This window comes from Canis lupus, chromosome 7 (genome assembly GCF_003254725.2).
Source record: "Canis lupus dingo isolate Sandy chromosome 7, ASM325472v2, whole genome shotgun sequence".
NCBI lineage: Eukaryota > Metazoa > Chordata > Mammalia > Carnivora > Canidae > Canis > Canis lupus.
The window spans coordinates 75,071,923-75,087,097 of NC_064249.1; the positions used below are offsets into that span (position 1 = coordinate 75,071,923).

A 15,175-nucleotide genomic window follows, 5' to 3' on the forward strand; every position below is an offset into this window, starting at 1 on the left:
TTCTGAAATGCCCTATTTGCATATTTATCTACATTTATTAAGCACTCACTATATGTTATTATGAAAGTCCCCAGGTCTTAGTCATGAATTTATGTTTAAAGTATTTGTTGAATAATACAGAAAACAAGCAGAAAATTACAGCTACCTCACTGAAGTTTACCGTCCTACAAAGGACTCTCAAATTCCTTAAATAGGCCATTTTTTTTTCCTCAGTAAGCACACTGTCATCCCCACCATGCTCCATCCCACAAATACAAAATAGAAGTTTTTCATTCTCTGGATGCTACAGATTTAGGCAGATGCTGTTAAAAAATAAAGTCATATATTATTGTAGGTTTATAGTAAGCTGAATCTTGTGTGTACGTGCACACGTGTATGCATGTATTTAAGCACTCATTTAGAATAGGTGGAATGCATTGAGGATATAGTGGAGTAGATAGCCTTCCCTTTGCCCCTTGCCTTTTTTTGAGGAACAGGCAATCTTTAACCTCCCATATCCCAGTGATGAGAATAACAGATAAAATGCACACCTTTTGGAAGTGATGTTCCCAAAGGATAAATGAGAAGTTAAATGTATCTCCTCCGAAACCATTCCAAATAAACATGTAATCTCCATAAATACCAATGCAAACATAGCCTCAAGATGTCCCCTGCTCACATCTTCCCTATAACAAGTGACTACCCCAAGTCCTTCCTATATATAAATTCTTGAAGTGCTCCTCCCCCTGACCTCTAATCTAAAATATCTTCTAGTTAAGTAGTTGGGAAATAATAAAAAGAAACTGATCAGGGGATCCCTGGGTGGCGCAGCGGTTTGGCGCCTGCCTTTGGCCCAGGGCGCGATCCTGGAGACCCGGGATCGAATCCCACGTCGGGCTCCCGGTGCATGGAGCCTGCTTCTCCCTCTGCCTGTGTCTCTGCGCCTCTCTCTCTCTCTGTGACTATCATAAATAAATAAAAATTTAAAAAAAAAATTAAAAAAAAAAAAAGAAACTGATCAGAATCCACATAAAATATGCATGTAAATTTGGGGAAGAGTGAGTAAAATACTGGTATCACCAATGCAAATAGCAAGAAGAAATGAGAGGTGAGAGACAATGTAGAAAATACTGTTAAGTCAGACAAAAGCATCCTGGGCTACATTTCCTCAGGGTGAGGTAGCCTTGGACAAGCTACTTAACTGGGTCAGACTCTGTTTACATGTCTCTTAAATAGGAATAATAATTGCTGTTATGAATAAATGGTAGTAGGAGAGATAGTGTTCCTGATTTTGAAAAGTCTCATACCATCATCTTTGTATTTTTATTTTGTTGTAGATAGGAAGCCATCAGATGAAGAGAGACATAATCTGTTCTATAATGCTGGCCACATTTTAGTTAAGGTGATAACTGATCTAGGCAAGAAATGATGAGAACCTGAGATGGGACAGTGGTAATGGGAATAGACAGAACATGGATTTTAAGAGATAGTCCAGAGATTAAAACTTTGAACAGTTAATTCTGGAAGTTGTGGAATTGAGAATGTTAAGAATGGCTCTGAGGTTTTCAGTTGGAGTAAATGTGTTAATTGATATGCTACAGAAGTGGGAAATAGTGGCTTTCAAGCAGCAAGAGGAAACAGCTGTGGAAAAGAAAGAAGGGAGTTGAATGTCCTCAATTTTGAGTTAGGATGATTAAAAGGAGTCAAAGAGTGTCCAAGTTAGACATCTGAATCTCAGAGGAAAAGCAGAGACCTGGACTTCACTATAAGTTCAAGTTTAGGGTCATGGTGTATATAGTTTTGTATCATCATCATCCATTAGAATAATTATATGTTTTCTAAAAGTAAATATAATTCAAACCATTTTAAAGGCGCAGCCTCTCTCCTGAATTTATTAGGCTTGTGAGATGTAATTGGTTTGTCAAATGCACACTGGTTGTTTTGGAAAGATTTTGAAAGAGGGATTTACTTTATATATTATCATCTCCCTGAATTGGTCACATGTGCTCTGTTTGGCTGCCACCCCTTTTGAATACAAGAAAAGATGGAAATGTATGGTAGCCTCAGTAGGAAAAAAGTCAAGCCTAAAGATAATGACCTCAAATAACATTTAACTATTGTGTAAGGTGTCACTAATATTTGCTGCAAATATCTAAAAGTGCCTTAAGAAGTACAAGAGTAAATTTCAAATGCATTGAAGTGTTTTTAACCAACTAATCTTTTATTAGCATTTTTTATGGAAAAGAAAAATGTTTTAATGAAAAGTTTAATATTTGAATGGTTGCTTAACCTTTGTATTTCTTTTTCTTTCCTAGTTTCCCAAATAAAATTGTTTGAAATAAAAAACATTAATTTTTATTTTTTTTTAATTTAGAGAGTATATGGGGGATGCCTGGATGGCTCAGTGGTTGAGCGTCTGCCTTCGGCCTAGGGCATGACCCTGGAGTCCCAGTATTGAGTCCCATATCTGGCTCCCTGCATGGAGCCTGCTTCTCTCTCTGCCTATGTCTCTGCCTCTCTCTCTCTCTCTCGTGAATAAATAAAATCTTTAAAAAAAAAATAGCATGTGCATGAGCAGGGGAGGGGTAGAGGGAGAGAATCTTAAGCAGGCTTTCATGCTCAGCATGGAGCCCAACACAGGACTTGATCTCAGAACCCCAAGATCATGATCTGGGCCGAAATCAAGAACCAGACACTTAACCAGCTGAGCCACCCAGGTGCCCCAAACATTAAGATTTTTTTAAAGGCACTTTTTGTCAGAAATAATTTGATAAATGATTTAAATACAAATTCAGATTTATTGCTTACCTAGATAATTGAAGACCAAAAGATTGGAACAAAAGGAAAACTAACAGTATAATTATAGGCATGCCATTTTGACTACTAGAATTTGAGGATTTGGAGAGCTGAGGTGATTTTCTCACTGTAAGCAGTCCTCTCCTAAGAAAGGCAAAACATATTTTTTTTAAGTTACTATCACACTATAATTGCAGGACCAGCTCTATGTTCCTGTTAAAGTAAATCAAAAGGTCTAAACCTTACTTAGGGAAGAAGAAGAGATTAGGGAAGAAGAGAGATTTCCAGCCTGTTCTGCAATTGAAATGATGTCATGGAGGTATATAGTACGTACCTGTGCTGAGATCAGACTCACCAGCTTCATGAGAGCAACACAGGGTTATTGCCACCAGCTGCTGAGAACCACCGGCAGTAGAGCAAGCCCAGTAGGCACGTGCAACTCATTGACCACAGCCAGGTTACAGTCCTTCACTGGACTAATTCCACATTCTCATCATGGACATTAATTAGTGTCAAGCTAACTTTCTCACTTTAAAACTTCACTTTTTTCCCCTTTTAAAAAAGTCATCTTTGAAAAAGATCCATAGGAAAAGTATATTTGCATTGGAGAGTATTGCTTAATTACCTTCAGTTGATGAATCAGGAACACAAATAAATGATAGACCTTAATCTCTCAGGGTACACATATTTGTGTAATTTCCTTGGAATTTGCATTTAACCTTGAATGTATATATTCAAGATAAGCAGTATGATAAGTGAAACATAGGGATGCCTGAGTGGCTAGCAGTTAAGTGTCTGCCTTCGACTCGGGTTGTAATCCAGGGGTCCCAGGATCAAGTCCCACATCCAGCTTCCTCCATGGAGCCTTCTTCTCCCTCTGCCTGTGTCTCTGCCTCTCTTTCTGTGTCTCTCATGAATAAATAAATAAATTTAATTTTTTTTTAAAAAGTGAAACATACGTGAGATTATATGTGTGGTGTAATTTAAGAAATGTAGTAATATACCTAGACAAAAAAAGACCAGGAGAAAATAGGCTGAAGAAATTATGAAGTGACATTAAACAGTAAATACAAACACATGGCAAAATGAGCCACATGAATAAAAAAAAAAAAAAACAGTGACACTATTTTATACCTATTAATGAACTTTTTAGATACATATTTGGTAGGCTCCACACCCAGCAAGGAGCCCCCAACACATGGCTTAAACTCAGAACCCAGAGATCAAGACCTGAGCTGAGATCAAGAGCTGGACACTTAACTAACTGAGCCACCCAGGTTGCCCGCCTATTAGTGAACTTTAAAAAAATATATTTTTCCAGGGTCCCTGGGTTGACTCAGTTGGTTTAAATGGCTGCCTTCAGCTCAGGTTTTGATCCTGGAGTCTCAGGATCATGCCCCACGTTGGGCTCCCTGCTCAGTGGGGAGTCTGCTTCTCCTCTGTCTCCCCCCAACTCCACTCCTGCTCTCTGCTTGTTCACTCTCTCTCAAATAAAATCTTAAAAAAAAAACTTTTTTTTCTGATGATAAAAATAATCTGTTTTGCTAGGAATTTGGAAAATACAGAAAAGTTTGAGGATAAAAATCTCCCATAATTCCTCCAGCAAAAGTTTAGTACTATAGATACTTTTTTGATACATTTTTCATTTCTTTTTTCATACACAAATTGATTTTCAAGTAACGTATACAAAAATTTTTTCCACATTATTATATATCTAGAATATCAAATTAGAAGCAACCTGAATGTCCCTTCAGTAGAAGAATCAGTTTAAATGATTACAAATTAACTCAATGTAATATGAGGCTTTAAAAATAATAATGATTTAATTTCAGTAGAAAATGTGATCTGTTCAATGGGAAAAGGCCATATGTAAAATGGTATGCATGCTGTGATTGGATCTGTGTATGTCATAGTTACTTCTATGCCCTGAATCCCTGTACATCTTTCATGCCTCAGCTTCAGTGCCACTTATTTGAGAATCCTGCTTTCCTTCTCTAGTTTTCCTAACCAGACTGTTTCCCAAGTGCACCCTTTCGACCTAGTACCTATTACCTTTTTAGCAACCAACAAGTTGTGCAACTGTTAAAGAGGCAAGACTGTCTTTTGATCTTGTCACCCCCTACACACCTAACACTATGAGCCTGGTGGAGCAGAATAAATATTTATTGAAGACTTAATCTCAGTGTAGAACTGAGGTTTTGTGGGGTATATCAAAGAAAAAAAATCATTCCTAATTTCTAATAAAAGTAATCATCTAATGAGACAATATAATAGAATAGCTATAAACCATAAAAAATCCTTGAAAAGTACACATAGAGATAAGTTCTGAAGAACAAATTATAAATAAAGCATTAACAATAGAAAATAACACCTGTTATATAAGTACATATTCTTTTTTTTTATAAGTACATATTCTTGTAGTCAATCAAAGATCAAAATAAACAGTGCTCCCAAAATAGATGTTCCTTTTTGCAACATAAAGTTCTGTAGTTTGATACTATATATTGCAATATTGATGGCTGGGAATGGGGAGCATTTGCAACATCTATAATTCTAAAAATGTTCCTTTTTATACCATCTATCAGTATAACCATTTCACTCATCAGAATAATCCTCTTTAAAAATAAGATTGTGATCTCTCCAGGGCTCCTATGCAGTGCCCAGTGTCTTACACCCCAAAATGCTTCTGGAATTTGGATTTTTATGTGAGAATATTTGGGGGCTAGATCACTTTAGTTAGAGGAAGTTTAATGTATTAAATTTACAATTCTAATAAACAATTTTAGTAAGTACTTAGCAAACTTACCATTTTTATAGTGAGGTTGGTATTTCCTCCTTGTCAGAGGCCTCAGTTTTCATTGCTTTTAGTTAGAAGCCCAGGTTTTCTTTTCAGATTAAAGCCCAATGTATACAAGATACATTTCAGCTAAAAAAAGATGCCAACCTAGGAAGAAGAAAAATCTTTTTCTTAAAAATGACATAAGGGGTGCCTGGCTAGCTCAGTCAGTGGAGCATGTAACTCTTGATCTCAGAGATGTGAGTGCAAGTTAGGTAAGAGATAACTTAACAATAAAATTTTTTAGGGGATCCCTGGGTGGCTCAGCGGTTTGGTGCCTGCCTTTGGCCCAGGGCGTGATCCTGAAGTCCCAGGATCGAGTCCCACGTCGGGCTCCTTGCATGGAGCCTGCTTCTCCCTCTGCCTGTGTGTGTGTGTCTCTCTCTCTCTCTCTTTCTCTCTTTCTCTGTCTCTCATGAATAAATAAATAAAATCTTTTAAAAAATAAAAATATTTTAAAAAGATACAATGAAATAGAATCTAGTAATGTTTTGACTGCATTTATACAACTTGGATGCACTTAAACTTTCATGTACTTAAAATTAATTTTAATGTACTTAAAAATGTGTAGAAGTTGAGCTCATTATCTCCCCCATTGTCTTAGAGTCCGTATTAATGTCAAATCTAAATTATAGACAAGAAAATTAAGGAGCATAGGAGCTTCTTTCAAATACATATTTATTCAGTTTATCTTTTATAATCTTGATTATGTAATTGGGAGATGCATTTCCTTAATTTTTTTTTTTTACCAGTTATGTGTCTTGTGTAAGTGAAACCATTCACCTTTATATAAGTTTCTACTTTATGAGGATCACTTGACCACTTATGATTTTATTCATAAAAAATTCTGAAACGGGGGTTCCTGGGTGGCTCAGTGGTTGAACGTCTGCCTTTGGCTCAGGTCATGATCCCGGGGTCCTGGGTTTGAGTTCCGCAGCAGGCTCCCCATGGGGAGTCTGCTTCTCCCTCTGCCTATGTCTCTGCCTCTCTCTGTGTACCTCTCATGGATAAATAAACTCTTTTTTAAAAATTCTTAAATATATAAGACATTATGTGATATTTACTTAATTAAACCCTATAAGTTAGTGGTTCTTAGTCATTTTTGCATCAGTGAATCTTACTTCAGTATTCTTTGTCCAGAAAAAAAAAAAAATGTACATCGGGATGCCTGGGTGGCTCTGCAGTTGAGTATCTGCCTTTGGCTCAGGTCATGATCCCATGGTCCCAGGGATCGAGTCCCATATGGGGCTCCCTGCATGGAGCCTGCTTCTCCCTCTGCATCTGTCTGTCTGTCTGTCTCTCTCTCTCTCTCATGAATAAATAAAAATCTTTTTTAAAAAGTACAGTATATAAAATTTTGTATAACAGTATCCAGCCAATGTGTCACTAGATAGATAGATAGATATATGTATAATGTATATGTCCTGTATCTTTGATATATGAATTCTGAATTCATTATACTATATGCTTTTAGAAGTGTCAAGGGATCTCATTATGAAGCAGATTCTGTATAAAGGTTTTCCAAAATACTGTAGTAGAGTTCATAAATAGTTTTATTGCATTATTCACATATGATACTGAAACTTTCTTTCTGAATTGAAATAGTTACTTTATATGCTATATTTTTCTCTCAGCCTTATTTTCCTGACAGTTTCTCTTGACCAACAACAGATTTTCTCTTCTTCTTCTAGATTCTGAAGAGGCTCGGTCTGTAAATCCTTCCAGTGTTGATGAAAATATTGACTCTGAGACAGAGAAAGACTCTCTCATCTGTGAAAGTAAACAGATAATTCCCAGTAAAGCACCTCTTCCATCTGCTCTTGATGAATATGAGTTCAAAGATGACGATGATGAAGAAATAAATAAAATGATTGATGATAGACATATTCTTAGAAAGGAGCTACGAAAAGAGAATGAAGCTGAAGTAGAAAAGAATAGTTTATTTACAAAACCGGAGAAAGCTTTCTATCCTAAGTCATTTAAAAGTAAAAAACAAAAGCCGTCTAGAGTTTTGTATTCAAGTTCAGAAAGTTCAGATGAAGAAATTCTTCAAAATAAAAAGGTTTCTGCTCCATGTTCTGTCCCTGAAACATCAAATTCTGATACACAAACCAAAAAAGAATATGGAATTTCAAATGAACACAAACAGAAGGGTAAAGTCAAAAGAAAATTGAAGAACCAGAACAAAAATAAAGAGAACCAAGAGCTGAAGCAAGAAAAAGAGGGGAAAGAAAATACCAGAGTAACAAACTTGACCATTAATACTGCACTAGATTGCTCAGAAAAGACCAGAGAGGAGGGGAATTTTAGAAAATCTTTTAGTCCAAAAGATGATACTTCGTTACATTTATTTCATATCTCCACTGGTAAATCTCCTAAACATTCTTGTGGACTAAGTGAAAAGCAGTCAACACCACTAAAACAGGAACATACTAAAACATGTTTATCACCAGGAAGTTCTGAAATGTCATTACAGCCTGATCTTGTTCGGTATGATAATACAGAATCTGAATTCTTGCCAGAAAGTTCAAGTGTAAAATCTTGTAAGCATAAAGAAAAAAGTAAACATCAGAAAGAGTTCCACTTAGAATTTGGTGAAAAGTCAAATGCCAAAGTAAAGGATGAAGATCATAGTCCAACATTTGAAAATTCAGATTGTACGCTGAAGAAAATGGATAAAGAGGGTAAAACATTAAAAAAGCATAAATTGAAACATAAAGAGAGGGAAAAAGAAAAGCATAAAAAAGAAATTGAAGGTGAAAAGGAAAAATACAAAAATAGAGATAGTGCTAAAGAGCTGCAGCGGAGTGTAGAATTTGATAGAGAATTTTGGAAAGAGAATTTTTTTAAAAGTGATGAGACTGAAGATCTGTTTTTAAACATGGAACATGAGTCCCTAACATTAGAAAAAAAATCAAAGTTGGAAAAAAGCATAAAAGATGATAAATCAACCAAGGAAAAACATGTTTCAAAAGAGAGGAATTTTAAAGAAGAACGAGAGAAGATTAAAAAGGAAAGTGAGAAATCTTTCAGGGAAGAAAAAATAAAAGATTTAAAAGAAGAAAGAGAAAATATACCCATAGAAAAAGAAACAGAATGTGGTTCTTTAGGAACAAATGCCAGTGAAGAATCTATAGGATTACACTCAATGGAAAAGGAAATAGAGATGGAAAAACAGGAAAAGTATATAAAAGAAAGTAAGGAAAAATCTGAGAGGCGATTTCAAACTAAAGAAAAGGATGTTGAGAAGACTGAAAGAAAAAATTCTGAAAAAGAGAAGAAGATCAAACATGAGCATAAGTCAGAGAAAGATAAGTTAGATCTTAGTGACTGTGTTGACAAAATAAAAGACAAGCTGTATTCACATCACACAGAGAGGTGCCATAAAGAAAGTGAGAAGCTAAAAAACATCACCACTGTTAAAAAAAATGACGATAGAGAGAAAAGTAGAGAAAAGATGGATAGAAAACATGACAAAGAAAAACCTGAAAAAGACAGGCATCTAGCAGAAAGCAAAGAAAAGCACTTGATAGAAAAAAAAAACAAAGCAGCAGACAGTAGTGACTACACTAAGTCAGAAAAAAGTAAAAATAAAGAAAAGGACAGGGAAGTAGATAAAAAGGAAAAATCTAGAGATAAAGAAGGCATAAATGTAACTAATCCCAAACACTTCCAGGAAGAGAAGAAGTCAAGTACAACAGACAGTTGCAAAGCACAACATGAGAAAACTTTATCCCTTAAAGAAAAAACAAAAGATGAACCTTTGAAAACCCCGGATGGAAAAGAAAAAGATAAAAAAGATAAAGATATAGACAGATACAAAGAACGAGACAAGCATAAGGATAAAATTCAACTAAATAGTTTACTCAAACTAAAATCTGAAGTAGATAAGCCTAAACTTAAGTCATCACCAGCATCAAAAGATACTCGACCTAAAGAAAAGAGATTAGTGAATGATGATTTAATGCAAACAAGTTTTGAACGAATGCTAAGCCTTAAAGACTTAGAAATAGAGCAGTGGCACAAAAAACATAAGGAAAAAATTAAGCAAAAAGAAAAGGAACGGTTGAGAAATCGTAATTGTTTAGAACTTAAAGTAAAAGATAAAGAAAAAACAAAGCATGCACTAGCTGAGTCCAAAAATAAAGAACTTACTAGGTCAAAGAGTTCAGAATTGACTGAAACTTACACCAAGGAGAAACAATCTAAAGATGCTGTAAGTAACAGATCACAATCTGTTGATGCCAAAAATATAACAAATTTAGGGAAGTCATCTTTTGTTTCAGATAATAACTTAAGCAGATCTCCTAGATCAGAAAGTGAAAAGCCAGGTCTCAGCTCCAGATCCGTATCCATGATTTCAGTTGCTAGCTCAGAAGATTCCTGCCATACCACAGTGACGACCCCCAGGCCTCCAGTTGAGTATGACTCTGACTTTATGTTAGAGGGTTCAGATTCCCAAATGTCCTTTTCCCAGTCACCTTTTTTGCCAGTTGCCAAATCTCCTGCCCTTCATGAAAGGGAATTAGATAGCTTGGCTGAACTGCCAGAACGGATTAAACCACCATATACAAGCAGACTTCCAACATCCCATCTCCGATCATCTTCTGTAGAAGATGTTAAATTAGTTATAAATGAGGGAAGACCAACTGTAGAAGTTCGAAGATGTAGCATGCCATCTGTCATTTGTGAACATACAAAACAATTCCAAACCATATCAGAAGAAAGCAGTCAAGGTGGCTTAGCTGTGCCAAGAGAGATTTGTCCTTCTCCCAAACCTGAGGTGTCCTCAAATGTGCCTGAAAGAGAACTTTCAAATGTGTCCAACATACATTCCAGTTTTGCAGCCTCTCCAACTAGATCTGTAAACAGCAAATATATTTCAGCTGATCTAAATGTTATCAAGAGTACTGCTCCATTGGGCACTTTAATGGACAATCCTGTGCATTTAGAGCCATCTAATCAGGTTGGTGTGATCCAAAATAAATCATGGGAGGTATCCGTTGACAAACTGGAATCATTAAGCACCAATGATTTGATCTGCCCAAATTCTAGTACTCCTGATCAAGATTCTTCTGTTCAGGGCTTTTGTAATTCTGAAAACAAAATATTGAAAGAACAGAACACTGACTTTTTATCCCTGCACCAGACAGAACTGCCAGGAAACTCTTGTGCTCAGGACCCAATGTCCTTTCTGCCTTCACAACAACCTTGCTCTTTTCATAGCCAATCACTTTCAGATGCTGAATCTGTTTCTAAACCTATGTCTATGTCATATGTTGCCAATCAAGAGCCAGGTATTTTTCAACAGAAAAATGCAGTTCAAATTATCAATTCTGTTTTAGATACTGATAATGAATCTACAAAAGAGATGGAAAATACTTTTGTCCTAACAGATGTTCAAAAAACAGATGCCTTTGTCCCAGTGTACTCGGAAAACACTGTTCAAGAAGCATCACCAAATTTTGAAAAAGCTAGTACTTTGCCTGTATTGCCATCAGAAAAAGACTTTAGTGGAAATGATGCCTCTTCCCAGTTAAATATACAGTATACATTTAGCAAACTAATGTATAAGTCTTCCAATGGCCATGAGGTTGAAAATAGCTCTTCTGATATTCAGGTTATTCCACATGAAAAAGAAAACAGACTGGAGAGCTTGGTCTTAACTCATTTGAATGATAAATGTGATTCTGATTTATGTGAAATGAGTACAGGGATGCCAAAAGGAATCCTAAATGAACAAGATAATCCAAAACATTGCTCTGAAGGGGAAAAGTGTTTGCTTTCCATTGAAGATGAAGAATCCCAGCAAAGCACTTTATCAAGTCTGGAAAACCATTTACAACAATCAGCTCAACCAGAGATGCATAAATATGGTCAATTAGGTAAAGTAGAATTAGAAGAAAATGCTGAAGATGATAAAACTGAGAACCAAATCCCTCAAAGGATGACTAGAAACAAAGCAAATACAGTGGCAAATCAAAGCAAGCAGATTCTTGCTAGCTGTACACTGTTGTCGGAAAAAGACAATGAATCTTCATCTCCTAGAGGAAGAATAAGACTGACTGAAGAAGATGACCCTCAGATTCACCACCCGCGGAAAAGGAAGGTGTCACGTGTGCCTCAGCCTGTGCAAGCGAGCCCCTCTTTACTACAAGCAAAAGAGAAAACTCAGCAGTCTCTGGCAGCCATTGTAGATTCTCTGAAACTGGATGAGATTCAGCCATACAGTTCAGAGAGAGCAAATCCGTATTTCGAATACTTGCACATTCGGAAAAAAATTGAAGAAAAGCGCAAATTGTTGTGTAGTGTTATTCCTCAAGCACCTCAGTATTATGATGAATATGTGACATTTAATGGATCGTATCTCTTGGATGGAAACCCCTTAAGCAAGATTTGCATTCCCACAGTAAGTAACATCACTTGATCGGCTATGCCTTGCAGTAGAAGTATAATGCAAGTCACTTACATAGTTTTAATTTTTCTAGTAGCCACATTGTAAAAAAAAAAAAAAAAAAAAGTAAAAATTTTAACATTTTTTTAACCTAGTATATTCAAAATACTATTTCAAAATAATAACTAGAGAAATTATTAATGTATGACACGTTATATTCTTGTTTTTAACTAAGTGTTGGAAGTCTGGTGTACGTAAGTACATCTCAGTTCATACTAAATGTAGCTACCATTTCAGTAAGTGTTCAATAACCATGCATAGCTAGTGGCTACCTTAACAATCATCACTGGTCTGCCTTATTTTCTTTGTCCTTACGTGCTTTTCCTTTCATCCTAAAGGAGGTATACTTTTATTTCTTTGAAGGATAACTCATTTACATGTACTTCAGGAACAGTCTTCTCTGGAACTTTCCTCTGTTGAGCCACTTCTTAGCTAGTGTATTTTTAATTTTCTTTCTCCATTGGTCTTTATTCACCCACCCTAAGCATCTTGGTTCTCCTTCATCCTGGGGAGAAAAATGTTATTCCATGACTGTGCCAGTTTGTCAAGCTCTCCCTATCTCTTTCCTTCACCACTGCACTCTTGAAGAGTAAGTCTATACCTTATGTTTTCTCTGTATCACTGCCTGTTCATCCTTAAGTTGTATGCACCAGCACACAGCACCAGTGAGCTTGTAATGCCAGATTCATTGAATGCCTCTTTTCCTTTCTACTTGATTTCTGTCACATTTGGCATTGTGACCATCTTGTTCATAAAATTTGCCCCTCCTTGGTTTCAAGATGGTACTCTCTTCTGGTTTCCCTGTCGCAGTGACTTTATCTTTTTTTCTCTCTTTTAATGACTCCTCTACCCACCCTTTAAGCATCAGAATTCTGTAAGAATCAGTTCTGCAGTCAACTTATTTGTCATTGTGGTCTTGCCTGTTCCTGTGGTTTCAGCACTCTTCCGTGTGCCAGTTTAGTTCCCCAAAATTCTCACCTAGTCGTGTCATCTCCAGAATCGGATGTAGGTGCTTTCTGGGCAGCATTACCCAAATGATCTCCAAATACCTGTCATAGGTTTAGTTCCCCAGGGAGTGGGCCCTCAGATTATAATCAGGAGGCTTACTGCTGAGCGCTTTCAGGGTCAATATCTGTAACTGTGTGAAGGAAGCAGAATTCGGCAGAGTAAGAAGTCAAGCTGAAGTGTAATTGCAGACTCATTTCAGCTGAACCCACGGGAACTCTGGAAGTATGGGGTGGCCCTTCTCACAGGTAGCCTGCCCCCAAGGAGGGAACATGACCTTGGGCACACCAGTCTTCCTTTCCAGTGTTCCCATTGCCAGATCCTAGAGAGGAACTCTGGTGAGAGCTTTCAGCGTCCAACATTCCTGGTAGCTGGGGGATGAGTGCTTCATTCCTGAAGAAGGAGTCTAACCATGTGCCACTTCAGCCTCAGACTCTCACAGACCAAAAGAAATGATTTATCTCTCACTCCCTCAGAAAAAAACCTTTATTTATTAGTGATGACACCAAAGTAGTAACCTGTCAGTTACCACATTCTAACCCTTCTACCTTGAAACTCTCTCCAGAAACTGTATCTTCTACCAGGGCCTTGTTTTAGGGCCCTCGTCGGTATCTCTCACTTAGAACATTGCAGCAACTTTGTCTTCTTTTCCTAGTACTCTATTTCTGCAAAAGCATTCTTTTTTGTTTTGAAATACATATCATTTTAAAAGCCTTAAAGGGGCACCAGGCTGGCTCAGGTCAGAAGAACATGTGACTCTTGATCTCAGGGTTATGAGTTCAAGCCCTACGTTGGGTATAGAGATTGCTTAAATAATAATTAAAACTTTTTAAAAACATTTTAAAAAACTGTTTCCGTTCTTAAATATCTTAGCTGGGATTAGCTGGTTTCCCATTGCCTACAGCTTAAAATCCACATCTAATCTTACGAAAGCCATTCATTTTATAATCTGACCCCAGTCTACCCCTCCAGCTTCATTTTCTTATGACTTCCGAACTCATCCAATAATTCAGCCATATTTAACTTACTTACTCTTAAACAGAAATCTTTTCTTTTCTTTTTTTTTTTTTTTTCCAGAAATCTTTTCTTTACTACTTTTGGTACTTAGTGCTGTTCCTTCTACCTGAAATATTGTTCTTGCCAGGCTTCCTTTTCTGTTGTCTTCCATGGCTTTGTTCCAGCTATGTTGTCACCTCTGTGCGGAATCTTGTCAAAGTGGAGTTGTTTGTATCTTTTTCATACCTTTACTGTGATATCATAGTTAACCGTTCATATATCTGCCCGTAATCTGATCCAGGGCTAGGGCACTATTTATCTCTTATAGAATGAGTCTCAAATTTATCTTCAGCTTTAAATACACTACTGCTTTCCATAACTCTGTTTCTGGCTACTTCTGAACATCACCTGAGTGTCCCACGATATCCATATAATTATCAGATCCAATGCCAAACCTATTTATCTTATCCCAAAAGTGCTCTTTTTGCCCTCTCTGATTTAGTTACTGTCATTATCTGCTCTCTAATTTCTCAGGCTAGGAACCCAGAATTCTACCTCCACCTTTTCCCCTTGGCCTTCCCATCACATTAGTAAGTGTTGTTCATTCATCTTACTTCCTTTCCCCTTCTCTCTCTCATCACTGCTGTGTAAGGACCACATTAGCTCCATAGACTGTTCACTCACATATGTGAATATTGCATAATCAAATATTCAGAGTATTGCATAATCAAATAATTCATAATCACATGCTAAGCATTGTGCTAACTGGATGTCAGAAACCAACAAAATAGGCATTCTGAATAGCTGCCATAAATCCGACTCTCATCTCTTCTGTCAATCTAGCCATCTTACTGTCTAGGTGTCTTATATATAAATCAGATCTGATTCTGTAACTACATGGCTAAACATCCTTAGAGACTCCCAATTTCCTATAGACCAAAGTCCTCATCATTGTCTGTAGATCCTCCAATACTTCTTTAGGCTTGGCTGTAGTTACTACCCTATTTACTGTACATGATGCTTCCCCAGGCTGTTCTATACTGTTTCACATCACGTCTTTGCATATGTTCTTTCAAAGCCCTAGTTCAGAGAAGATTTAAAAATTAGAG

The 15,175-nt window shown here is 36.8% G+C and overlaps 1 protein-coding gene across 9 annotated transcripts in view; it reads left to right on the forward strand.

The window, feature by feature from the left end:
• ANKRD12 (ankyrin repeat domain 12) overlaps nucleotides 1-15,175 on the forward strand; it is a 124,515-nt gene that overhangs the window by 93,265 nt on the left and 16,075 nt on the right. For all 9 annotated transcript variants that reach the window (XM_025429506.3, XM_025429508.3, XM_035718739.2 and 6 more), the window contains one exon: nucleotides 7,303-12,020. In XM_025429506.3, coding sequence (XP_025285291.1) covers nucleotides 7,303-12,020 — 4,718 coding nt within the window. The remainder of the gene's footprint in view (nucleotides 1-7,302; nucleotides 12,021-15,175) is intronic.